The sequence below is a fragment of the Myodes glareolus genome, chromosome 22 (genome assembly GCF_982192425.1).
Source record: "Myodes glareolus chromosome 22, mMyoGla1.1, whole genome shotgun sequence".
NCBI classification, from domain to species: domain Eukaryota; kingdom Metazoa; phylum Chordata; class Mammalia; order Rodentia; family Cricetidae; genus Myodes; species Myodes glareolus.
Window position 1 is genome coordinate 33,625,039 of NC_142047.1, and position 19,640 is coordinate 33,644,678.

The window sequence follows — 19,640 nt, forward strand, 5'->3', positions numbered from 1 at the left end:
TTTTGAAGAGTACGGCAGTACAGATGGTAAGGATTTTATGGGTTCTACTCCAATAAAGTGGTGGGTGGGTCAACTTTCCCTCACTCATGTCACCGCATGGCATACAAAGGGTGTGAATTCTCCTACTTTCATGCCCTCAGGGCAGAGTCACCTGTGCTCCACCAGCAATGTCAGCTCAAGTGCGGTTCAGGGTGTGTACTCCTTAGTGCTGTACCTGGTAGGGGACAGGACCAACTCTCTCATTCCCCTGACCTCAGGGCCAGTTCTTCCAACTGCCAAAGGTGGCAAGCAGCAGAAGAGGAGAGAGGACATCTCTCCACTGCCAACTCGTCTTCTGGCAGATGAGGGGTTGATCAGTCATATCTTACACATGTATTATCAGGACTGGCTGATCATCTGTGCTCCCATCAACAGGATCAGCCCTACTGTGCTGCCCAGGTGAGATAAAGGGATCGGACCACTTTTGTGAGAAGCAAGACTGGGCATGTTCATAGGCTCATCAGGTTGAGTCAGTAATTAAGGATGATGGCCAACATGTCTGGGTGTGTTTCTCAGTGGTCCACCTTCTGAAGTTTGCTTTTGTTTCCAGGTTTTGGCAGACATTGAACTCTACACTTGCACAAATATATCACTTTTGTGAAAGATGTTTGGCTGTCATGGAACAAGATGAGGAAAATAAGAGCTCTAAGCATCTATAACACACACACACACACACACACACACACACACACACACACACACACACATTCAGCCATAGCAGGAAAAAAACTGTAGCTGTTTTTAAAATGCCGGCTTTCTGGGCTGTGCTGCCAGCGTAGCGTGACCTCTGTTTTTTTTTTTCAGGAGACTGAGTATTGGGTGGGTTTTGTGAGCAGACTGCTGTAGCTTGCTTAATGATGGCATGGACCTGCTGTGTGCCTAGAGATGGGGCACGGTGTATGTCTCTCAGAGGTGAGCAGCTCTGTCATGCTGGACTGTGTGGAGCGAACAGACAGTACTGTATATACATAATAATGGTGAAGCTTAAGTTTTAGACTGGGTGGGCAAGAAGAAACTTCCATTTCCCCCTAGTAATGATGCAGCTTAAGTTTTTAAAAAGCACTCCTATACAGTAAAGAATTACAGATATGCAATAAAGACAAATCCAGATGAGTCATAGTCTTGGATAAATGTACATAGGCTTGAAAGAGAGAAAAAAAAGCGTATAGAGAGCCATAAAATAAAGGTAATGCTATTTAAAAATGGGTAAAGTCTTTAACAAAACAGAGTACAGATAGTCATAGATTAAAAGAACTAAAAAAAAATAAAATAAGCCGTGTAAAGATGGAATATACACAGAGAGTTTGGAATATGGATATTATTGTGTTATCTTTGAATCTTTTGACTGTGAATGAGCTAAGTACAGAAAGACATTTTATTGTTTGGGCTGCTAAGCTAAACCAGCATGTATATCCCAAATTTGGGTAAGGATATGTTGCTTTGGAAAAGAGGTTCTTCTCTTGTTTTCTCAGGGATGGGAACCTTTGGATTGCTTCCAGACTGGTGTGATTTGATGGAACAAGATCCCCTGAAGAGTTGCCTTGAACACCCCTCAAAGAATTACTTCACCCAATAAACAGAGGAAGAAGTTTGGAGAAAAGCTATGCCCATATTTCTAAATATTGTTTGTAAATGTTTCTTTATATTTAAGGGGGGAGATGCTATAGAGATTTGCATTGGCATGGATCTTGGTTTATTGATGTAAATTTAAGGTCAATCTTGTTATATGTATATTTCTGCTCTTGATTAAGGTATTGTGATTGTGCATTTCATTTAAAAATGTAATATATAATTAAAATATAGATTAATAGATCATCATCTATAATAGTCAAGCTTCTAGTCATGTTAGTTAGGTTTTCTAGATATATAGAGATATATTTCAATTAGATAACTATTCAAATCTTTCAGAGACCTTCAGAATATGGCATTTAAATGTTTTAGTAACTTAAGACTTTTCATGACATGAGACACATTTGCTCCTGGCAGCACCAATTACTTCAAGAGGAAGATGGGCATTGAAGAGACTCCTGATGGAGTCAGTTAGCCATTTGGACAAGAAACTGCTCTTGCCTGGACTATTTGACTAGATATGCAGGACCACAGAGAAATGACTGCTGAACTTGCCTGTAGGTGAGATGGTCCTTTGGGGTTCCTGCTTCACAAAAGTCTCCACTGACATTCTGCAAAATATAAAAAAAGCGACTGACAAACTGCCAATATAGACAAAACTGTTTTTAAAATTTTCTGCTTCATGGAAAAGTCTGCTGGATACTATGGGCCAGTAGGCTGAAGATGAATGCCCCAATGGTACAGAAGAACTTTGGGTGACTGTCCAAGCAGTGAGATGTCTCGGTCAATTCTATTTTTCATCTTCATCTTCAACTTTGGAAGTTGCTTTCAATGCACATTCTGTCAACTTAAGTAATATTATATCCTTCTGGAGTCTTTGATGGAGTTGAAGAATTTATAGTTATAGTTATAGCTATAGTTTTCCTTAGTTATGATAAGAGATAAAGTATATATAAATATTGTAATTGTAATTCTTGCTTGATACCTGTTATATGTAATTTTACTATGTTAAAGTTAAAACTTCCTCTTTATTTAAACAGAAAAGGGGAAGTGATGTGGGAGTCCTTTCTCTATGCTGTGATTACCATTAATGAATAAAAAAAATGCCTTGGCCTGTTGATAGGACAGAACTTAGGTAGGCGGGGAGGACTGGACTAAATGCTGGGAGAAAGAAGGGTGGAGGCAGAGATGCCATGGATCCATCTCCAGAGACAGATGAGCTGAAACTTTTCTGGTAGGCCACGACCTCGTGGTTATACACAGATTAATAGAGATGGGTTAAATTAATATGTAAGAGCTAACCAATTAGAAGCTAGAGCTAATGAGCCAAGCAGTGATTTAAATAATACAGTTTCCGTGTGGTTATTTTGATTCTCATGGCTGGGATAAACAAGCGGGCCCTCCTTGCAACAATTAATAATGTGAAAATGACCATTGTACCAAAACAATCAACAGATTTAGTATAATTACAATGAAAATTCCAAGATATTTCTTCACATATAGAGAAAAAAAATCTTAAAATTTTCAAGAAACAAAGACTATGGATAGTCAAAGAATTCTTGAGCAAAAAAGAACATGTTTGGAGGTATGACCACACTGTATTTTGTGTTGTATTACAGAATCATAGTAGTAAAAGCAGTATATTATGGCACAAAACAGACACATAGGTCAATGGAATATAATATGGGAGCCAGATATCTGTAGCCAGTTTATTTTTTTTTAACAAAGATGCCAAAAATATAACTGAAGGAAGGACAGCATCTTCTATAAGTCGTACTAGAAAAGCTGGGTGTAACCCGACCAGTACTGAAGCGCTCATGCCACTACAAGACCATACACAAGCCGGAAACTAAGCCTGGAGACTTAAAATCACATAGACAAACATAGAGACAGAGACAGACGCAGAGAGACACAGGGACACAGGTCATCCTTGATACAAGAATACCAATATCAAACTCTTTTGTGCTCAGGGCAGCTTATATAGTGATCCTTAGCCATGCCCAGCTCTCAGGATCTTTCAGCTGCAGGTCTCATCAGCCTGCCATCAAGGTTTTGTGCTCAGAACAGCTGCAGGCAAAGAAAGTCAAGGTCCAGGAATCTATAGCTACCCACAGTTGGGTATTAACATTCAAAGTTAATGAAGTTAGTTTCCTGTGTCTTACCTTATTTGAAACTCAACTGCAAAGGAATCATAGACCTCAACATAAAACCTGTACTCTACAATGTGGGAGGAAAGGTACAGACTACACATCTGCAAACAGGTACAGGCTGTGGTTTTCTGAATAGGACTCTAGTGTCCTAATAAATAAGACTAACGGTTAAATTAAAAAGCTCCTGTACATCTAAAAGATGCCTGTCAGTTGAATACAGATGCAGTTAACAGAATGGAAAAAAATCTTTGCCAGCTGTGTACCTGACAGAGTATACAAAGGTCTCGTTCAAGAGCAGAAGTATCTAAACTCCAAGGAAACAAACAATCTGTATTGAGATTCAGTACCCTCTTCTGGCCTGAAGGCATAAATGTAAACAGAACACTATACATAACAAATAAATCTTTAAAAAAACCCAGTATGAACATCCATTGGGTTCAACATCCATGGGTTGAACATCCATCAAGAGTCTTGAGGTTGGTTGATTCCCAATTTTCTGAGAAACCACCATACTGATTTACAGAGTGCAAGTTTGCATTCCCACCAGCAATGGAGGAGTGTTCCTCTTGCTCTGTATCCTTTCCAGCATAAGCTATCATTGGGGCTTTTGATCTTAGCCATTGTAACAGGTTTAAGATGGTATGTCAGAGTAATTTTAATTTGCATTCTCTGATGGCTAAGGATGTTGAATATTTCCTTAAGTGTCTTTTGGCCATTTGAGATTCTTCTGTTGAGAATTCTTTGTTTAGATCTGTACCACTCTTGGGCATATGCCCAAAGGATGCTCAATCATACTACAAGGACATTTGTTCATTTATGTTCATAGCAGTATTACTTGTAACAGCCAGAACCTAGAAACAATCTAGATGTCCCTCAATTAAAAAATGAATAATGATAATGTGGTACATTTCCACAATGGAGAACTTCTGAGCAGTAAAAATAAAAAAAAAATTGACATCTTAAAATTTAGATGCAAATGAATGGAATTAGAAAAAACTATCCTAAGTGAGGTGATCCAGACCCAGAAAGATGAGCATGGTATGTACTCACTGATAAATGGATACTATCTTTAAATCAAAGGATAATGAGCCTATAGTCCACAACCCCAGAGAAGCTAAGTAACAAGGAGAACCCTAAGAAAAACATATATAGATCCCACTGGGAAGGGGAAATGGACAAGATCACCTCAGAAAATTGGGAGCATGTGGGTGGGGTGAAGGGTGGATTGGGAGTAGGAGGGGAGAAGAAGAGAGGGGAGGAGAACTAGAGGGAAAGGATGGTCAATATGGGGGAAGAACAGAGACAGAGAGAAAGGGAAGAGGTATCTTGATTGAGGGAGACATTATGGACCTAGCAAGAAACCTGGCACTAAAGAAATTCCCAGGAATATACAAGGATGACCCCAACTAAGCCACTAAGCAACTGTGGCGAGGGTGACACTATTGGGAGGTGTGGTTATGTTAGAATAGTTAATGGCTTTGTTGCAGGAAGTGTGTCACTGTGGTGGCAGGCTTTGTGTTCTCACATATGCTCAAGTTATTCCCAGTGAGTCAGTCCACTTCCTGTTGTTTTCTGATGAAGATGTAGCCAGTGACATGTCTGTCTGCATGCTGCCATGCTCCCTGCCATGATGATAATGGACTGAGCATCTGAACTGTAAGCAATTCACCATATTAAATGTTTTCTATTTAAGAGTTTCTGTGGCCATGGCATCTTTTTACAGTAATGAAACCATAACTAAGACAGAAGGTGGAGCCAGTAATGGGGTATTGTTGTGATAGTGTAAAACTTCAAGACAATTCTGAAGCCATTTATGACAATTCTTAGCCCTCTCAGTCTCAGCAGTAATGCTCCCTCACTTTCCTCTTGGGAAGCAAGGACCTAACAATTGCCCACACATGAACTGAAATTTGGGAACTTTCCATCATCTCCCCGAGTCCTTGAGAATGTTCTTCAAATAGAACTCAGTTATTGAATAGGGACAAGAAAACTCTTAGCTGTTGACTCAGTTACTGATGTTTTGACTTAAGCCCTGGGAAAAAGGCAAAGTGACCCTCAGATGTTTTCCCTTACCTCATCTGATCTGGCAACCACTCTCCAGTCAATTATTGGTAATAGCCCTTTTGAATAAGCCAATCATAATAGTTAAAGAACAACCCCCAGACACCCCCTCCTTCTGTGGTTTTTCCATTTAAAAATAGCGTGTAATAGCCATTCGGAATCTTTCTAGCCTCCTGAATGCTGGAAGACTCTGTCATGACAGAATTAATAAAATCCTCATGCTTTTATGTCAACTGTGGTGGTGAGAGATGGTCTCTTGGGGGGGAGAGTCTCCACCTCGGTGATTGGACTCTAGGATCCAATAATAGGACTGATCATGTGTCTGTTTGGAGGAATTTGGACTTTGCTGCTTTGGGGTATCAAAGCAGTTGAATGCTTTAAGCAGTGCTTAATGATCCATCCTAGTAGAAAATTGGAAGACATTGGTGTTGAATGTGATTTGTTGAACTGTGGATGTCTGGATCAAGAGGTTTCAGAGAAGAAGAATCTTAATTCATAACCTAGAGTTTGTCCTTGTGACATTTTGGTGAAGAAAATAGTTGCTTTATGCCCTTTTCTAGAGTCCTGAGGTTAAAGTGAAGAGGTTTGGGTTAATTCTGTTGTTAGAAAAAACAGTCTCAAAAGAACCTAGTATAGACTCTGTTGTGAGGTTGTTAGTGGCTACTCTAATGAAGATTTATAATGAAAAGGAGTAGTTTGAGTAAATAAAAGCACAAAATGTACAGGTTGAAATAACAGGCACCAGGAAGTGGAAAGGAGTTAAGTCCTGTGTACAAGGAGATAAACAAATTAAGAAATTGAATGAAGGGAGTGATGACCTCAGGGCAAGATTCTACCCAGCTAACTTTCAAACTTGTGAAGAGGAATTAAAGAAAAGTTTAGAACCAAGTGTTGTGGGACACGCCTTTAATCTCAACACTCCGAAAGCAGTGGCTGGTGGATCTCTGAGTTTGACGCCAACCTGTTCTACAGTGTAAATTCAAGGACAGCCAAGCTTAGTCAGTGAAGGAAAACAAAGGTGGTGAAGATATACTTAAGCAAGGGGGCCATGTTTCAGGCACAGTAAGCAGTACAACTTGTCAGCTTTGGTCCACGTGGTTCTAGAGTTATGGATAAAAGAGAGATGTTATAAAATTGGCTCAGTGACTAAAGAAAGCTATCGAGGCCAGGCATGTGTTAGGGATGTTCATGAAAGACCCAGAGAGGACATTGTGTGAAGCTCTGAAGTTGAAGGCTGGATTGCTGTGGAGACCACAAGATTTTGAAGCTGATAGACCCATGTGTCGCCTCCCGAGGAAAGTTACTAACAGGGAGCAGAACCAGTCCAACAGAGAGAATTGTGTTGTAGTCAACAAAGCTGAAAGGAGTTGGGGATCTGAAGAGCATTTTGACATCAGACACGAAGATATAGAGTTTGGAGCTGCCCAGCTAGTTTTTGGTCTTGCTTTGGTTCAGTATTTCCTTGCCATGCTCTTTTGCAATATGTTTTGAAACAGTGATGTAATCTGTTTTCTTTATTTTGATTTTATAGGGAATTACAGTTAAGAGATTGCATAAATCTCAATAGAGACTTTGAACTTTGGACTTTTGAAGGTTTGTTGAGACTGTGATTTTCTATGTGGACTTTTGAAGTTGGACTAAATGCATAAAAACATCATGATATGGTTCTAAGTCTTTGGCGGCCAGGAGGGAAATGTGGTATTTTGAAAAAAATGTTCCGAAACTGAGTGGCACGATTGGGAGATGTATCTTTGTTGCAGTAGGTGTGATTTTGAGGTCTCATGTGGCAACCTATGCCTAGTGGGTCAATCCACTTCTTGTTGTCTTCAATGAAGATGTATGCAGCAACCTGACTGTCTATATGCCATCATGCTCCCCACCATGATGACAATGGACTGAACCTCTGAACTGTAAGCAAGTCACTGAGTTCAATGTTTTCTCTGTAAGAGTTGCCTTGGTCATGGTGTCTCTTCACAGCAATAGAAACCATAAGGAAGATAATCATTTTACCCTGGTCAGGATGGCTATCATCAAGTATACAATTAGCAACAAATAGAGATGCAGATGTGGGGGAAGAGGAATCCTTACTCAGTACCATTAGGATTTCAAACTGGTACAGCAATTCTGGAGGTCAGACTGGATGTTTTTTTAAAGGACTAAAATATAAACTACTGTGTGATCTAGATATATCACTCGTGGGCTCTATATCCTTTATAAAGATTACTGTGTATTCATGTCCAGAAAAACTAAGGGATTGAAGCAGCTCAGATGTCCATCAAATGATGAATGGATAATGAAAATATGATACCTATATACTGTGTTTCTTTTCCTCCTGACTCAGAGTTTCTTGTTATAGCCCTGACTGTCTTAGAACTCACTATGTAGACCAGGCTGTCCTGAAACTCGGGGATTCACCTTCCTCTGCCTCTTAAGTGCTGGGATTAAAGGCATGAATCCCCCATCTGACCTTCAATGTGGAATTTCATTCAGCTGTAAAGATGACTGCAATTATGAAAGTTCCAAGGAGGTGAACTGAATTATACTGAATGAGGTAACCCAGGCTCAGAAAGACAAATACCATATTACTATCTGTAAGGTTAATTCTATCTTTGACTCCTTAGTTCTATTGTTTAGCATGGAAGACATCTGGAAGTCATAAAGCTAGGAGGGGACATGAGGGAGTGTCTTAAGGGAAGGGTGATAGAGCAACAGAAGTAAAATAAAAGTAGAGAGGGGATCCTGTTGGTGGTAAGGTTAAAGCAGGTAGGGAGGTAAGAGATAAAAGGTTGGGAAGGGAGGGGGTTAGCTGGGATAAGGGAATATAAAGAAGCAATATGGAAGCCACCGTCTTGTAACTTAAATAAAAACAGAAAAGAGGTCCTGAAAGGTATTGCCCTTTGTGTCTAGAGGGCGACTCCCAGAAACAGTGGATTACAGCACATACTTCCTAGCTCCAAGTATGAGATTCCTCCCCAGAAACAAATCACAGAGGTCCTAGAAGGCCCCCCAAAATACAGTCCACAGTGGGTTCCTCTTTCCTGTCCCCACCATGGCAGTGCTGTAAGACCTAAGATTAAAATGTCGGTTTGTAGGCATTATATTTTTCTAAGTTACTTCGCTGTGTCAGAGGGAATGAAGAATGTTCCTCCAGGTAATATCGAAGCCTAGGGAAGAATCAGTTACAGACTGGAATGGATAAAGGCAGAACGGACAAGGGGAGAGCCTAGAGCCTGGAAGATGGCTTAGTTGGAACCAGAACAGCGATAGGATGGTGAGTGGAGAGTATGAGGGGGAACAAATAGAGTGGACTGAGCATGAACCCTGTTTTATTTCTGATTATTGTTGATCTCCCCGAGCAAGAGGAACTTCTGAGCAGGAAGGTGATTACATACTGGGTCAACTACACATGACATGGGATAACTTCTCCGTGCTTCCTTGTTCCCTTAACTTCCCCCTGGCTTCCCTGGTCTGTGTTAGCCTCATATGCACCACACACACACACACACACACACACACACACACACACACACACACAAAATCTCCATAGTCACATGAAGCCATATTCCCCAAGGCCAGATCACATTCACACAGTGCTTATTTTGGGCTGTCAATCACTAGGCATTTTCCAGTGTTGATGGTGGGATTCCCAAAGTGCAAATACCCACACTGATTTTGTGTAGGCGAGCCTGACACTGAGAGGACAAAAAGCAGTACAGCTAGTCCTGCCCCTTGCACAGATCAGGACACCAGCCCTGTTACTGGGTTCTAGCAGTTCCCTCCGGGGAGGAGGCGAGAAGGTGCAGCATCAGCGGCACAGACACTGGATTCAGGTCCCTCATTGGTTAGGCACGATCAGGACCTCTGACAGTGCCTGGTGCTAGGGTCTCAGGCAGACTCTAGCAGGTTGGTTCATCTCTGGCCTTGTAGGCCTTATCCTCCTACACAGCCCTATTTGTCTCCAACCCCTCGGGCTTCTTCACCAGTCATAGTGTCCGAAAGCAGGGAACTGGCCAGTGCTGTAAGTTATTTGTACACAGTGAAGAGGTATTTCTGTGACTGGTGTAATAAAGAGCCGAGGTCAGTAGCTAGGCAGGAGAAATAGGCGGGAATTCTGGGCAGAGAGAGGAAGAGATAATCGAGCACACGGGACATGACAAGGAGCAGAAGAACGGGTCGGACACTCAGAATGAGAGTTAAAAGTCATGTGGAAGGACAGAGATTACTCTGTGCCATTATTTGGGAGCTGTTGGCACAAAGAAAAATCCTACTAGAGTCCTGAACACAGGAGGCTTCAGAGTGACCCCCATCATGGGAATGTGTACAAGGTTTTGGGTAATTTCACGCAAAGGAATTCCGAGAAAGGCCAGGCCCACATCCAATTTTCCCGGAGCAATGTACTGAAGGTTGGAAGATGTTATTTGTAAAGGTGACCTCAGAACAGATATGAGCTGGACAGAACTGAGGAGAAACAAATGGGTCAATAGCATGCTAGGGAGGGTTTTCCAGTATCACGACCACAAATGGGTTCAGCCTGATTTGCCCATGCTTTGAAGACACAAGGCCAACTGTATCTTTCATGTATCTATGTATCCATTCCTCATCTATCTGTTTAGCCAACACTGATGCACGCCATTTGTTCCCAAGAATGCCTGAGTCCTGTCTTTTTTCAATGAACTCCCTCATGACAGTGTATTCATGTGAGCACCAATGGATGTCAGGCTTCTTTCATGCCCCACTGTACCTGCATCTCTTCCTCCCTTCTTCACCTCACTTTTAAAATAAGATTTATTTATTTTATGCATATGGTGCTCTATCTGCACATAGAGACTATATACCAGCGGAGGAGAGCATCATATTCCATTATAGATGGTTGTGAGCCAGCGTGTGGTTGCTGGAAATTGAACTCAGGACCCCTGGAAGAGCTGCTAAAGTTTTTAACTGCTGAATTATCACTCCAGTCCTCTTCTTTGCCTCATTTCCTCCCTATCCTCTTTCTCCTTTCTCCAACTCCAAAACCTCTTCACATGTATCAGAAGCTTCAGAGAATATTGCCTACACCAGAGGTGTGTGGGTCAAAGTTCCCTGTCAACCTGTCAAACCCCTATTTCTCATATCTATATGTGGCAGGAAGAAAACCTACCTCATTAACGAAAGCCCCATTGACTTAGTAAATTATAAATACCATAAGCAAGTTATCATTAGCTACAATCTCAGTGCTGTGGTGTTTGTAGTTCCAAAACACTAGGGAGACCGAGGCAGGAAGATTTCCTGAGCTCCAGAGTAACTCTGTTCCATAGGACACTGCAGCTAAATACACATGAGTATAATAAAACACAGTGAGTGTGGACCATAATGTGTGGCTGACAAACAGAAAACTTCCCCAAGTTTGGTGATCATGAAGTTCAGGGTTATGATACCCGCAGATTTGCTATGTGGTGAGGGCTAACTCATTGCTCAAATGTTGTTGCTCTGTGGTCCCTAAACAGAAGAGGCAATGGTGTTCATGACATGACCACTGACTAAAGGTCCCAAATCATAATATCATCACATTGGACACTGGGCTTCAGAATATAAATATGAGGCATTGATGTTTTCAGAACAAGCACCTAAAGGTCCCATATTTGTGATCAAGTTTGCCAAAAAAGTGTTCACCAGCTATATGTGCAAATTAAATATTACCTATTGCATGTATGTATATGGAAAATTTCACAACTGCTCCATAAACACAAAAATACAAGAAGGAAGTTTTTATCTCAGGAAATCATCAGTGAATGATGTTCTGTGAGTGGTGGATGACATTTCAGTTAGTCATGATGCCAGAGTCCAGTTTTGAAAGAAGTACCAGGATACCCAGAAGATGCAGGAGTTGGTGCCTTCATTCAGGGATTGGAGCATCTCTCAGGGTATCTCTCAGTCCTACAGTCCACCAATTACCTGGGTCAGAAAAAATCAAGTAAAGAAAAGTTCTACCAGCAAGGCCTGGTGCTACAGATTGGAGGGGCCACAGTGAAATGCTGATTGGAGGGGGCAAGAGAAGCCATGGCTGTTCCATGCTAGGAGGAAGGAGGAAGTTCTGCTGTGCCAGGCTGTGGGTGCCCAAGACTACCGGGAACTTGAAAGATGTAGGCAAAACCAATCCTCAGTTGGTACCCCAGACTGTCTGACACTGATCCCTACACCACACCCTCCACAAAGTCAGGCTGAACTGGGTGGGAGCAGCTCCTGATCCTCTACTGCTGGATGTAAACTTCAGGGCTCTTAATGATTCTGAAGTTCCTACTCATAAACCTGTATTATAAGATCTGAAAACATACATAGCCTTAGACACTAGTCCTAGACATTAGAACCAGAATTTCCCCATTAAACATTTGCTGAGTAGGTAAAGGACCATGAACTTGATCGCTGTAGGAGCTGGTCATGACAGTAATGCAGTATGGAGGTGGAGTGGGTAGGGGTAGGTCCTTCAGAGGTGCCAGGTTTGCTGTGTGGTTCAATGGAACAGCTACGTTGGAGCAGGGAGGGTGATGTTAGACTTAAAATCACGACTGCAAGGGATGAGGGACCCTGAATGTGGACCCAGGAAACTGTAAGTCCTGGGAGCAGGGAGCAGTTTTCGGGGTGGCGGGCATGCTCATGCAGTTCTTTTTGACCCCTGTCACCTTTCCCAGAGCCGCATCCCATCCTCCGCCGGTGACGTCCTCAGCATCGTCTACTAGATGCATTGTCCTCTTGTTGACTATTGGCTCCCCGTGGCTTCTGGGTTCTGATCAGTTCTCCTGCAATAAGAACTTTGTCCCACTCAATCAATTTTTACATCGACACCCCTAAAGTTACAAACTCCTGCTTGCTCAAGACCTACCTGTTCTGTTTCCCGCTTGTTGTGAGACTGTCATCTTGTAGCAGCACGGACTTAGCCCTGGCATTCAACATGCCACTCGGTAGACTTTCTGACTGGCTGTTTGCTGTGGCCTGTGGGCTCCTGCTTCTCCTCCTCCACGTGCATGGTGAGACTGTCTAAGTGAGCAGAGAGACCAGGGTCAGAGCTATCCCAGTTCTGCAGAGTCAGAGTCTGTGGCTTGTGGGAGGGAAACACCATGGAGGGAGGAGCTGTGGAGACGACAGTGTGGATTTGTGAGCCTTCTAATGCCCACACCAAAGCCCACAGGATGGGCCCTGTAGCACAGGAGGGTCAGAGATGTGTAAGGCTACCATGTACTGAGGAGCCAGCGGGGACAGAAGTATAGGAGAGATATGTCTTCCTCTGTATGTGGTTGTGGTAGAGCTCCTAGTGTATGTGGGTAATGACAAGAATTCCTTCATAAAGCCAAGTGGCTCTGAGCCTGCCACCTTGATGATTAGAGAAGGGTCCTGTCAAGTTTTAAGAGGGCCAATGGATAAGGTTTCCAGCACCAGGTAATCCAGAAGGCGTCATCTTCACAAGACACAGCTGAACTGAGAGAACCCAAGCTATCTTCCTGTCTAACTCTGTGACAATGAGGTAGGAATTCCCAAGTGTGGTGACAACCGATGGCTTCTCTTCATCTACAGGACAGGACTCAGCCAGCCCCATCAGGAACACACACACAGGGCAGGTGAGAGGAAGCCTCGTCCATGTGAAAGACAGCGATGTTGGTGTCCACACCTTCCTGGGGATTCCCTTTGCCAAGCCACCTGTGGGACCACTGCGCTTTGCTCCCCCGGAGCCCCCTGAGCCATGGAGTGGTGTGAGAGATGGGACCTCTCATCCGGCCATGTAAGTTCTGGGGCCCAGGGAACATCAGGACTGAGCTCTGGGCCACACTGCTGTGCTTCCTCCATCTCAGCTCTATTGCAGTGTTCTGTCTGTCCTGAGGGCATCTCCATGCAGGTTTCAGAGGAATGTGCTAAGGATTAGAGAGGAACAATGGTGCCAGGCTCCTGGGTCAGAGCTTGGCACCTGTAGGGACTTAGCTGCAGGTACTGCAGTGAGGAGCAGAGACTAAGGCCATTCTTCCCGGTCACTGTGACCATCCACTGTCCAGGTGCCATTGGCTAAGGAACAGGTACACCTGCTTTTCACCGGAGACTATGTGGAAGAAGAAGGTGTCTTTAGAGTTTGGGATAAGATGAAGAATATCTCACTACCCTATGCTATTGTCCGTCCTTCCCTATAGAACCTATGTGGGCTCAGAGCCCCAACACCCGAGTATCTCTGTTTTGTGTTGCTGTGATCGAGGACCCTGACATAAACAATGCAGTGAGGGAAGATTTTACTATGGGCTACAATTCCAGGAAATAATTATCCATGGATGGAAACCACAGGGCAGAAGTTTAAGAGGACTGCTCGTATCCCACTCCTAATCAGAAACTGAGCCTATAGGTCACATGCATGGCTGCTAATGCTTCGTTCACTCTCCCGACTCCTAAACAATTCTGAAGCCCCTTCCCAGGCACTGGTGCCTCCTACAATGGGCAGGTGTTTCTCTGTCAATCAATGTAATCAGATAATTTGCAATGGGCCTGCCCACAGGCATACAGGATCTAGACAAGTGGTTTTCATCCTGTTGGTTGCAACCCCCACAAGGGTTTGCATATCAAATATCCTTTGTATCAGATATTCACATTAATGTTCATAACAGTAGCAAAATTACATTTATGAAGTAGCAACAAGATGATTGTATGGTTGGTCATAAAATGAGGAACTCTAATAAAGTCTCACACAAAAATATGGTTGAGAATGGCTGATCTAGACAATTTCTCGTTAAGATTATTTTCCCAGGTGATTCCACTTTTTGTTAGTCATCAGTCAAAACCAACCCCCATACCAGGATTTAAATAGCACAGAAGGGATGAAAGTCAGTACAGGAAGGCGACCATCTCATAGAGGATGGCAGCAGTCCCCATATTGTAGCCCTCAGGATGTTACTACCCAACCAGAGGCCTCCCTAAAAGTACTGCTCCATCCCCATTCCCACAGAGCTGGTGGCCTTTACCTTGGTAGGAAGGGACTCAGAGGGGGGGTCAGATGTTCGCAGGAAATCATGGAAAGCAGTGGCTGAAGGTGCCTGAGAGACAATTCAGACGAAGATTTAGATTTGATATCACACGTGTTGAACTGTTTTCCGTGTTCTCCAGGTGTCTACAGACTATAGGGGGAGCTAAGGATCGCATCTCTATGTCTGAGGACTGCCTGTATCTCAACATCTACACACCAGCGCATGCCCATGAAGGTTCTAACTTACCTGTGAGTGTCAGGGTATCGTCAGCTGGGGAGGAGGATGTTTCTTTCTCTGGAAGATTGGAAGGGACACAGTAATTCTGAACTGTACTCTAGTTTATACCCTGATAAGTATTCTTACCTCATTGGGATCAAGAAGGAGGTCATCCCAGCCATGCTGAGCTGCTTAAACCTGGGTGTAGGACTCAGAGTTCTGGGGCTCTGAGGGACAAGAGACTCTAGGTCTTTGATTAAACCGGAATTTCTTCTACCAACTTTATCCTGGCTGACCCACTCAGGAGGGTGCTCAAGGGCTGCATAATGACATCACCAAAATTCCTAGCTGCAGGTTATCTTTTGTGCCAATGGTGTCTGGTGTTCCTTCTGATTAGCAACCAGGAAAGTCACACATGGAGACACTCCTGTTTGCTCCACTTTGATGGGACTGAGAGTGATTAATTCATGCTAAGTTTTCCTGATGAGGAATTGGGAATGGTAATATGCTTACAGGCCTAGAGTACTTATCTGTGGACCAGGTCCCCAAATCCTGAGGAGATCTGTGTGTAAGTCATCTTGCACAGAGGCAAAACAGTTGACAGTCTAGTATGTAGTCTAGTTGACCGTGGGCTGGTGGTGCCTCCTGAGATTTGTGTTGATGTCTTCAGGTGATGGTTTGGATCCATGGTGGTGGACTGGTAGTGGGAACGGCTTCTATGAATGATGGATCCATACTGGCTGCTACTGAGGATATAATAATGGTTGCTATCCAGTATCGTTTGGGTGTCCTCGGCTTCTTCAGGTAATCCTGGAACTGGGCTGGACAGTGGGGTCTGAGTAGAACATGGACAGATCTGTGATTCCTGTTTCTGCCACCTCTCAGCACTGGAGACCAGCACGCCACAGGCAACTGGGGCTACCTGGACCAAGTAGCTGCCCTACGCTGGGTCCAGCAGAACATCGCCTACTTTGGAGGCAACCCTGGCCAGGTCACCATTTTTGGCGCTTCAGCAGGAGGAAGAAGCGTGTCTTCACTTGTTCTGTCCCCCATGTCCAAAGGACTCTTCCACGGAGCCATCATGCAGAGTGGAGTGGCCCTGGTGCCTGACTTTATTACCTCTGACACATCAGAGTTGGTCCACACAGTGAGTGCCCTCATCTATATCAGTCTCTACTTTGCTGCTTCAATCCTTGCCTGTGGTACTCCGTTCATCTCTTAAGTGAGAAAAACAATGATCACGGGAAATAGCTTCTTTCCAATAATTTTTGAGAGGCATAAAATTTACAATCCATCCCTCTCTGTTTTATGTATGCTGATCATGACATTCAACAGAAAAGCTGTGTCCAGTGGCTTCTACCTTTGGCAAAACTCATTTGCATGATTTCCTAGTTTGCCTGTTATTATTACTGTGACAAAGACCATGATCTTTGGGATAAAAGGGGTTAATTTTAGCTTACAGTTTATAGTCCAACTTAAAGGAAAGTCAGAGTGGAATCTCAGGCAGGAACGAGGAAACTCTGCTCTTTGATGGAAGAAATGAGCTAACCATCACCTCTTCCATTTGCAGAAAGTAGCCAACATATCTGGATGTAAAACCGTGGACCCAGAGGCCATGGTACTCTGCCTACGAGACAAGAGTGAAGCAGAGATTCTGGCTATCAACCAGGTTGAGAAAATTGTGTGGCTTTGAAGATCTGGTCACCAAGATTTGGGATTGTCAGTACTTACTACTGGAACTAGTTAAATCTGGCCTGCATGGTTTGGTGTCCTTTTGGTACTGTGTGAAAAATGAAAAACAGGCTAATTTTGATGTCTGGTTTCTTCCAGAGTGAATATTGCCTCCTGAGGTGCTATAGGAAATGGGAAAATAGTGTGGGCATCAGAATATTTATGTGGTTGATCTTCGGTACTGACCCTTAATTCCTCATAGGTCTTTACTATAATCCCCATTGTGGTGGATGGGATGTTCCTACCAAGGCACCCTCAGGAGCTGTTGGCCTCTGGGGATTTTCACCCTGTCCCCAGCATCATTGGTATGAACAGTGACGAACTTGGCTGGGGACTCCCCATGGTGAGACCTTGTTTTAAGCCCCTGGGAACTTAAGCTCAAATGGGGAGGGGGTGGTAGGATCTCAGAGATACTTTGATCTAGAGACAACCCATCCTATACTTAAGACTCTCCTCTACCTTCCAGTACATGGGCCTTGATCCTGTCATAAAGAACATAACCCGAGAGACCCTGCCAGCTGTTCTGAAGAGCACAGTAGCACAGATGGTGAGAGACCTTGGCTCCTGTCCTGATAGAGAGGGTTCCCACATGTGCTTATCAGTTGCCATGCATGAAATAAAGGCGCGCGCGTGTGTGTGCGTGTGTGTGTGTGTGTGTGTGTGTGTGTGTGTGTGTTTCTGTGTGGGCTCACCCAATGCTTATACCTTTCTGCCTATACCCTGTCTCATCCTTGGCCACATTCCTTATTTGGAGGCTGCTGCCCACCTATCCAAGGACTTGCCTTACATCTCTCTTCCTGATTCCTCCTGGTGTAGATGCTGCCTCCTGAGTGTAGTGACCTGTTAATGGAAGAGTACATGGGGCGTGTTGAGGATGCCCAGACCCTGCAAGCACAGTTCAGAGAGTTGATGGCAGACATCATGTTTACGGTCCCTTCATTGCAAGTAGCACATTTTCAGCGTGAGTACATCTGTAAGAATCCCTAGGACAGGAGGGGCTCAGAGCTGTGGGTCCCAGGTGGACTCTGTAGTAGCCAGGCCTGACCCATGTCATCATCAGGTCTCTAACATCAGGTACCAGAGGACAGTGAGGCACACCTCAGCAAATCCTTATGGCTAGAGTAAATGAATGGCATCTTATCCATGTCCATAAGAAGAAATATTTTAGTTACACTTGGGGTCTTGTCAAAACTACTCACGTGGGAATGCCAGGGTCACAGTTTAACAAAATGATTCCCATACTCAGTGCTCCAGTCTGGAGCTCACCACTCTGCTGGGATTCTAGATACCTTTAGAGCAAGGTTTCTTTTCAGTGAAGGGTAAGTGGGAACGCTCCATGTGAGAAATCATTATGTCATTATTTGTCCTCACTCCCAGGGTCCCACGCTCCTGTCTACTTCTATCACTTCCAGCACCGGCCCAGCTTCATCAAGCATGTCAGACCATCCCATGTGAGGGCTGACCATGGTGATCAGATCTTTTTTGTCTTTGGCTCCAACCTCTGGGGCTTGAAACGTGAGTCTTCCTTGTTTTCCTTGAGCTGAGTGGAGCCCCTGATGAGTTCCTGAGGGAAGGCTGAGCTCTCGGTCCAGTTGAGGAAACCAAGGATCTCAAGGAGAACAGGATCAAGTGTTCACCATTTATAAGCTGAAAAAAGACAAAAAACAACAACAAACAAACAAAACCTCTACCAGGTTTAGAATATGAACCTTTCCTAGTCTAGCTTTGCCAGAAGGAATGAGAGCACACTGGGTAGGAGTGAACCTGAGAGAATTCAAGTAGAGGCATAGACAGACCCTGGGTTCTGAGTGCTGAGGAAAGAGAGTATACACCAGGCCAGGGTTCAGGGTCAGGCTATGGTTGCTATTGTAGAGCCTGAGTTGGCAGATGCACGAGGTAGCGAGAACTTTGACCCTTGTCTCCTTTTGTCTGCAGTTGACCTCACTGAGGAGGAGAAGCTACTGAACAGGAGGATGATGAAGTACTTGGCCAACTTTGGAAGACATGGGTGAGAACATGCTCCTCCCTCAATCTCTTTTTGCCTGGGTCTCCATTGAGGGCTTTCTTGTGGGTGCGCTCATTATTATGCATGGGTCCTTAATTACACAATAGTTTTCTACAACCCAGGTCACACTTAGGCAGACACCTTCTAGCTTTCACTTACTGCTCATCCCACAGAGACCTTGTTGGTGAGTCACAGTATTGTGGTACTGTTCTTTAGATTTTCCCTCTGAAAGGGAGACATAAAGCTAGACAACTTCCCTTGTTTCATATTGACCAGGCACTAGTGAGCGACACTTGTGTTCTCTATCAGCACACCAGTCCATCTGTCCCCTTAGACCCTTGGCCTACTCATCCACTGCTCTGACCCCAATCAAGGCGTCAGGTCTTGGATGAGAGTGACCTCACCCTTTCCTGCTGGTATCTTATCCACAGCAACCCCAACAGTGAGGGTCTCCCCTACTGGCCCGAGTTGGTCCATGATGAGCAATACCTGCAGCTGGACATCCAGCCTGCTGTGGGCCGAGCCCTGAAGGCCAGGAAGCTGCAGTTCTGGACGAAGACTCTGCCCCAGAAGATCCAGGAGCTAAAGAGGACTCAGGAGAGGCACACATAGCATTAATGTCCTGAGGCCGAAAAAGTGGATGGGGTCATCCTGAGGTTACAAATTCCATTTATTTAATGTATTTGTTCCAATGCTCACATAAGCATTTCTAACCTCAGCTTTTGCCTTTTCCGTCAGGAAGACAATCCCTCTGGGCGTTACTCCTTATCCTTCTGGACAAATTTTATTAGACTCAATAAATACTCTCATAACTATATGGATGTGTGAACCCCTATGTTCCCCATCTTAACACTTCACTGTGATTAGGCTCGCCCCTCCCTCCCTCCCTCCTGC

At 44.0% G+C, this 19,640-nt stretch overlaps 1 protein-coding gene and 1 long non-coding RNA gene across 4 annotated transcripts; one reads left to right on the forward strand and one right to left on the reverse strand.

Annotated features, from left to right (window-relative positions):
* Window positions 1-11,551: 11,551 nt before the first annotated feature.
* LOC148118502 (uncharacterized) lies at window positions 11,552-12,819 on the reverse strand. Of its 2 annotated transcripts, none has more exons than XR_015736056.1 (3): window positions 12,679-12,819; window positions 12,479-12,607; window positions 11,552-11,753 (listed from the first exon to the last, which is right to left on the reverse strand). It is a non-coding gene; the product is annotated as an uncharacterized LOC148118502 (long non-coding RNA). The 2 variants fall into 2 exon arrangements; XR_015736055.1 differs by having other exon boundaries at window positions 12,479-12,595; window positions 12,679-12,817.
* LOC146890310 (liver carboxylesterase-like) lies at window positions 12,690-19,563 on the forward strand. Of its 2 annotated transcripts, none has more exons than XM_087900675.1 (12): window positions 12,690-12,823; window positions 13,368-13,572; window positions 14,934-15,042; window positions 15,681-15,814; window positions 15,896-16,157; window positions 16,581-16,679; window positions 16,944-17,084; window positions 17,208-17,288; window positions 17,558-17,702; window positions 18,119-18,256; window positions 18,677-18,749; window positions 19,178-19,563. In XM_087900675.1, the coding sequence occupies exons 1-12, from the start codon at window positions 12,748-12,750 to the stop codon at window positions 19,356-19,358; spliced, it is 1,644 nt and encodes a 547-aa protein (XP_087756801.1). In that variant the 5' UTR covers window positions 12,690-12,747; the 3' UTR covers window positions 19,359-19,563. The 2 variants fall into 2 exon arrangements, with proteins under 2 accessions (XP_087756801.1, XP_087756800.1); XM_087900674.1 differs by lacking the exon at window positions 12,690-12,823 and adding an exon at window positions 13,080-13,232.
* The last annotated feature ends 77 nt before the right edge of the window (window positions 19,564-19,640 follow it).

What these genes read in the sequence shown, in the direction of transcription:
- LOC146890310 (XM_087900675.1), top strand. Translation starts at nt 12,748, where the DNA reads ATGCCACTCGGTAGACTTTCTGACTGGCTGTTTGCTGTGGCCTGTGGG. An exon ending in GGTGTCCTCGGCTTCTTCAG is followed by an intron (nt 15,815 to 15,895) that starts GTAATCCTGGAA and finishes GCCACCTCTCAG; the next exon opens with CACTGGAGACCAGCACGCCA. An exon ending in CAACCTCTGGGGCTTGAAAC is followed by an intron (nt 18,257 to 18,676) that starts GTGAGTCTTCCT and finishes TTTTGTCTGCAG; the next exon opens with TTGACCTCACTGAGGAGGAG.